The 6,152-nt window shown below is 57.2% G+C and overlaps 1 protein-coding gene across 1 annotated transcript in view; it reads left to right on the top strand.

Moving 5' to 3' along the window:
* LOC108288808 (bone morphogenetic protein 8A) overlaps window positions 1-6,152 on the top strand; it is a 32,170-nt gene that overhangs the window by 14,716 nt on the left and 11,302 nt on the right. Inside the window, exons 2-3 of the mRNA XM_017507895.2 lie at window positions 2,406-2,595; window positions 3,313-3,461. Of these exons, the coding sequence (XP_017363384.1) occupies window positions 2,406-2,595; window positions 3,313-3,461 (339 nt within the window). The remainder of the gene's footprint in view (window positions 1-2,405; window positions 2,596-3,312; window positions 3,462-6,152) is intronic.

The following is a 6,152-nucleotide window of genomic DNA, read 5'->3' as shown; positions in this document are numbered from 1 at the left end:
ATAAAAATCATTATTTTCCTAAAAATTTCCCAACCTCCAGACTTGCCTGGAACAGCCAGGGGAGGCAGTTTCCTGTGCTGGAATTCCTGGGTAGTTTAGCGATTTCACAAGCCCACCGCAAGGAGGTTTGGAACTGGGGTCAGTTCAACTAAGACTCTTGAGCCAGCCTGGGAAGACCCCCAGGTCAGGCAGGGAGGGAGGCTGCAGAGCACGGGTGTCCCCCCGGAGCTGATGGGTTTGTGGGCTGTTCCCTCAGTCCTTGGATCCCACATGAAATTAGCATGTAGCCTGCTGACAGGGATACCAGTGAGCCCCAGGAGCCACCCAGCAGCCCTGCTGTGCCCGGGGACAGACGCGCTTAGCCATGCTTTGAGAGAGGACAGGAGAAGGTGTGACTGAGCTGTTCCGTCACTGTGTCATGCCCTGTGACAGCCAACAGCACGAACTGATTTCATCTTGAAATCCCTCCCCAGCTGCACCTGCTGTCCCAGCAGTGGGCAGCCTCTGGATGGCCCATGTCCCCTGAGATGCCATCGGTCATGTCCCTGTCTACAGGTTTCCCTGCAGGGCCGGGGCCCTTTTCTGATTCCTGCACAACCGTGTAACAGACGGGGGTCTGTAGTTCCTGAACCCACTAAAACTGTCATCCAAGTCCTGTTGTGTAAGTGTGTTAGGGAAGAGAGCACGAGTGTGTAGATATTCATGCCAGGAGGTCCAGAATTCTGCCATCAGCAATGATTGCCTACAGGGCAGAGACCCAGACGTCACCTGCGTCACAGCAACTGAACAGCTCGGCTCTCAGGCACCCTCGGGTGCTGTGGGACGAGGCAGGTTCATTCCCGCTCTGCCCTGGGCTGGGATGAGCACCCATCACCTCTTGCCCACACACGTCTGGCCCCATCCCCCGCCCCGCACAGCTGTTTGCCTGCCCACGGCTGGACCAGGTCCCCACCGCGAGGACAGGAAGTGCTCCCACATCCGCTGCAGCCCGCACAGCCTGGTGCTTTTACAAACCTGACTGTGGTCACTGAGCCCAGTAACCAGAGAGAATGTTTAAAAAGACTCACAAACATATCATTGAAATCTCAGTGTTGGGTTTTGCGGAAGGCACTGGGCGGCTCCCACCCCTGCCTTCTGGAAACACAGATTTCTGGAGTTTAAAAGGGACGGGAGGCTAAAGTGAGACTGCCCTAAATGTAGCGTCCCGGGCATTTCCGGGCACCTGGGGCAATGTGGGCTTCATTCCTTTGTTTGACTGGCAGGTCAGCCCCCGCCACAGGGCCCTGCCGCCCATCTCACCTCCAGCCTGGCCTCTACCCTCGCCTCCGCAGTGTCTTCCTATTCCCCTCCACCCACGCCGCCCCCTGCTGCCCCCAACCCCTGTGCTCCCCACTGGCCAGAGGCACAGCCCAGGCTCCTGGCCGGGGATTCGCACCCTCAGCAGGCAGGCCGCAGCCGAGCTCACGCGCAGTCCCCAACATTGCTGACCTGTGGGCGCCTCCACACCTGTGCATGCGAGGTCCCCTCTCCCTAGAGCGCCCTCTCTGCCACCTCGCCACCTACCAGGACCCCATCCCACCCTTTAAGGCCAGTTCAGATGCCACCTGCTCACATCCCACCACCCAGTGGGACCCTCGACCTCCCTAGCACCTGACGGGGCCACTCCGGGAGCTGTCACTCCTGCCCTGATTTTTCTTGCTCCTTTCCACATTTCCCTCCTTCTTCCTGCACCTTGTTCCAGAAAGGAAACGTGGGTCCCCTGCCCTCTGCTGTCTTCTGGTGCTTGCCCTGCCCTCAGGCCCCTCCGCTCTGACCCTCTGCCCTGGCTGGCCGGCCCCTGCAGGGCCCATCTCCCTGACACCGTGGCAGATTCACACTCGGGCCTCAGCCCAGCTCAGCTGTCAGCCCTGAGCCCTCCCGGCTGCACCTCTCATCCCGGCAGTGGGCAGCCTCTGGATGGCCCGTGTCCCCTGACATGCCGTCGGTTGTGTCCCTGACTACCAGGTTTCCCCGCAGGTTCAGGGCTTTTTTCTGCCTTGGGTCCAATGTCCATCTTCTCTTTAGCTGGAAGCTCCCTGCTCTGTCTCATCTGTGGGTCCCAGCACCAGCCAGGGCCGAGAAGGGGCGCAATGGGAGTTTGGGGTGTGGAGCCTGGGGCCTGTTGAGCACAGCCAGGTGCAGGGCTCAGGGTGTGCCTGGTTGCAACAGCCCCTCAGCCCTGCCCACGCCACGGGGCCAAGCCTGGAACACACGTTTGAAGAGGACGAAGCCAGCCCCACCCAGGCCTCCTGGGTCCCCCTGCACCTTGAGCAGTGGGCAGCTGGGGACAGCGGCTCACACCAGCTCTGCCCACTCCAGAGCCCGAGCCATTCCAAGTGCCAGCCCAGCTCTGCTTTGTCTTCTAGTGGAGCGAGACCGTGCCCTGGGCCACCAGGAGCCCCACTGGAAGGAGTTCCACTTTGACCTGACCCAGATCCCAGCTGGGGAGGCAGTAACAGCCGCGGAGTTCCGGATTTACAAGGTGCCCAGCACCCACCTGCTCAACAGCACCCTCCACGTCAGCATGTTCCAGGTGGTCCAGGAGCAGTTCAACAGGTGCCTTCCCCTTGGCCTGGGTGCTCCCCACCCAACCCGCCTCATAGTCTCATGGTCAAGGCAGCCCAGCAGGGAGTGGGGGTGAGTGGAGCCTTTCCCAGAGGACCCAAAAGAGAACCTCAAAGACAGGAGAGGTGCTTGGCCCAGGGCCCCTGCACTGTGGGAAGAGCCCCAGTGTTGGAAATAGATGCTCGGTGCCACAAAGAAAAATTAGCACTGAGACAAAGGATATTTCAGCAACACAATTTTTCCTTCCTGGCCTGCAGGAAGGGCACTCTCACTGGCCATCTTGCCGCGAGAGTGCAGTGAACAATGGAAAACACGCAAATGTATCCCTTATGCATTTGGGGTCGTCCTTACTGCTGTGTCTAATCTGTTGGCTGGAGCCTGACCTCACAATCTAAACTTAACACTTATTAGCACACTTATTCTTTAACAAGAAAGGAAACTTTAAAAAGGAAATTTTCTACTTCCCACACCCAGTGACAGTCCTGCCTTCAGATCCCTGTCCTGCCATCCTGGCTGTGGGGACTTGGACAGGTCACTGAGCCTCAGTTTCCCCATGTGTACACCTCTGCTGAGACAGTGAGATGAGGCTCAGAAGGGGCACGGACCAGAGCCAGGTGGGAGACACTCCTGTGACAGCCCCCAGGCGGGCCCTGCAGACACGGAGGCAGCTGTGCCGGCCGCCAGTTAATTGTTCTTTCATGTCCACAGGGAATCTGACTTGTTCTTTTTGGATCTTCAGACACTTGGAGCTGGGGATGAGGGCTGGCTGGCACTGGACATCACAGCAGCCAGTGACCACTGGTTGCTGAAGCGTCACAAGGACCTGGGACTCCGCCTCTATGTGGAGACTGAGGATGGTGAGGCTGGGGGCTCTGCGGGAGCAGCTCCTGGGGCTCCTGTGTGCCAACACAGGCAGTGGTAGTGACCTCCTGTGGCCATGGGTGCCCGGCCTCACCAGCTGTGCCTGCTGCGAGGGTCAATGAGGTTCAGGGCTTGAGGTCTGGCCTGGCGTGAGTGCTCCCTCCTCTCCTTCTGCTTCCTGGGAAGTGGGTGGTTCTTCCCACGGAGCAGCCTCCACCTTGGGAGTTTCTGTCCTGGGAAGGAAAGGAGGGGAAGTGGCTGTATCCTCAGGTGCTGAGGCCAGGAGGCTGGGTTTGAAGCCCAGCCCAACGGTGCCCTGCCTCAGTGACCTTGGCCAGGACTTACCTTTCCAGACCCTGTCTTCTCTTCTACAGGATGGGGATTCATGCCCTTGTTCACTCCACAGGTGATACTGAGGAGAGCCTCCTTTATACCAGGCAGTGGGAATATGAAGGCCAAAGTGGGCATGAGATGGGCGTGTTTGAGGTGCGGCAAGGGGAAGCACACGGCAAGGGGCTGCCATGGAGCAGCGGCGAGGACGGGTTTCCAGAGGCCATTCTGAGTCAGTGTAAAGCAGGGCCAGGGGCTGGGGTTCTTAGCATGATAGCAGTGGAAGACAACAGGACCTGATTCAGGTTTTTGTTTTGTTTTGAGATGGAGTCTCACTCTGTCACCAGTCTGGAGTGCAGTGGCACAATCTCAGCTCACTGCAACCTCTTTCCCGGGTTCAAGCAATTCTCCTGCCTCAGCCTCCTGAGAAGCTGGGACTATGAGTGCGCACTATCAAGCCCAGCTAATTTTTGTATTTTTAGTAGAGATGGGGTTTCACCATATTGGCCAGGATGGTCTCGATCTCGACTTGGTGATTCGCCCACCTCAGCCTCCTAAAGTGTTGGCATTACTTGCCCAGCCTGATTCAGGTTTTAAAAGATAATCCTCTGAGATGCCCCCTCTCTCAGGATGGAGCCGAGCTCCCCACCCCTTCCGTGGGCTGCGCTCAGTGACTTGTTTCTCGTCCTAAGTGCGGTGTGGACAGGGCGTGGGGGATCTGATGCGCAGCACCTCGGCCAGGTGAGGAAGGCTCACTGCAGTGACCAGCATGGCACTAGCATGTACCCTGGGTATAAGGCAAGGAGAAGGCCCCTTCCCTGAACCCGAAACCCCAGTCCAGCCACGAGCAAACCATCAAGCCCGAAGAGAAGGGCTTTTGCAGAATACCCGACAAGCGCTTCTCAAAACCACCAAGCTCATCAAAAAAAAGGGAAGGTCGGAAAATTGGAGGAGCCCAGAGGCACCTAAGGAGACCTGCTTAGTGCATGTGGGGTCCTGGGTGGGGTCCTGGACCAGGGAAAGGGCCTTAGGGAAATGTTATGAAATCCAGATCAATCACAGTATTTACTTAATAAGATATCAGTATTGGTTGTTAGTTATGAGAAAGGTACCCCACTAGTGTAAAATATTAACATTTCCCAGGGCAGCTGGGTCCAGGTGTATGGGAACTCCCTGTGCTGTTGTTTTCCTCTTTGAGACAGGGTGTGGCTCCGTTGCTCAGGCTGGAGTGCCGTGGCGCGATCACAGCTCACTGTAACCTCCAACCCCTGGGCTCGAGCGATCCTCCCACCTCAGCCTCTATACTATCTTTGCAAATTTTTATGTAATATCAACTCTTGTAAAATAAAACTTTACTGAATATATGCATAAAATAAAGAACCCCCTACTTCAGTGGGGAAGAGTAGACTGAGCTGGATGAGAGTGAAGTCAAAGAGGCCCGTGGGGGCCCCACAGTGGTCCAGGTGGGCGCTGCGAGCGGCTTGTGGTAGCAGTGGAGGTGGAGGAAGGTGGGTTGATTTCAGCGTCAGGACGTGGTTATAGCTGGCGAGGAGGTGAAGGAAAGGGAGGAAGCCTGAATGATGCGTGGATGGAACCAGTGCATTGTTTCTAATAGATTTTTCTTTTTGGCCTGCACTGGGGAAAGATAGATGAAGGGCAGGTTTGAGGTGGGTGGTCAAGGGTCTCTTTTGGCTGGAATATTATTGTGCCCCCTGGGATGTTACTGAGATCCCTGGTCCTCATGGAAATGCCACTCCAGGGAGAGATGAGCGTGAAGACCCAGGTGTGGGAAGTGCTGGCATGTAAGTGGATTTAAAGCATGGGGCGGGACCAGGTCCCCTAGGGAAGGAAGGCCGTGATGGAGAAGAGAGGGGGCCTGGCCCAGAGCCCTGGGGCCTCCACCACCCAGAGAGCTCTCAAGAAGGGGCCACAGTGAGCCCAGAGGGACCAGCCAGGGAGGGGGCAGAACGCCTGGAGGGTGAGGTGACCTAGACGCCAGATTAAAGTGTTTCCAGAAGCAAGCGTTTGTCATTTGTGTCCTGCCGTGGGCACTGAAGGCAAGGACAGAAGTGACCGAGGGTCTTGCCACACAGAGGTTGATGACCCAAATCTCCGGGGAGTGTGGGTCTGACTGGGAGGTGGAGGGAGACAGGCAGTGGGGGCAGGAGACAGTGCTTTCCAGAACCTTTGCTGGGGAAGGGGAGCAGAGACAGGGGCTGGGGCTGGAGAGAACCAGGGACAAGACAGGCCCTTTACAGGTGAGGAGACGCCTGCCCACTGCTGTGGCGATGGAATGATTCTGAGCAGAGGGAAGAAAACTGCAAAATTCTGCACAAGTTGGATCTAGGAGCTGGAGC

Source organism: Cebus imitator, unplaced genomic scaffold (assembly GCF_001604975.1).
Source record: "Cebus imitator isolate Cc_AM_T3 unplaced genomic scaffold, Cebus_imitator-1.0 Scaffold385, whole genome shotgun sequence".
Lineage (NCBI taxonomy): Eukaryota > Metazoa > Chordata > Mammalia > Primates > Cebidae > Cebus > Cebus imitator.
Note: the sequence above shows the minus strand (reverse complement) of the source record. Positions and strands in the feature narration are given on the sequence as shown.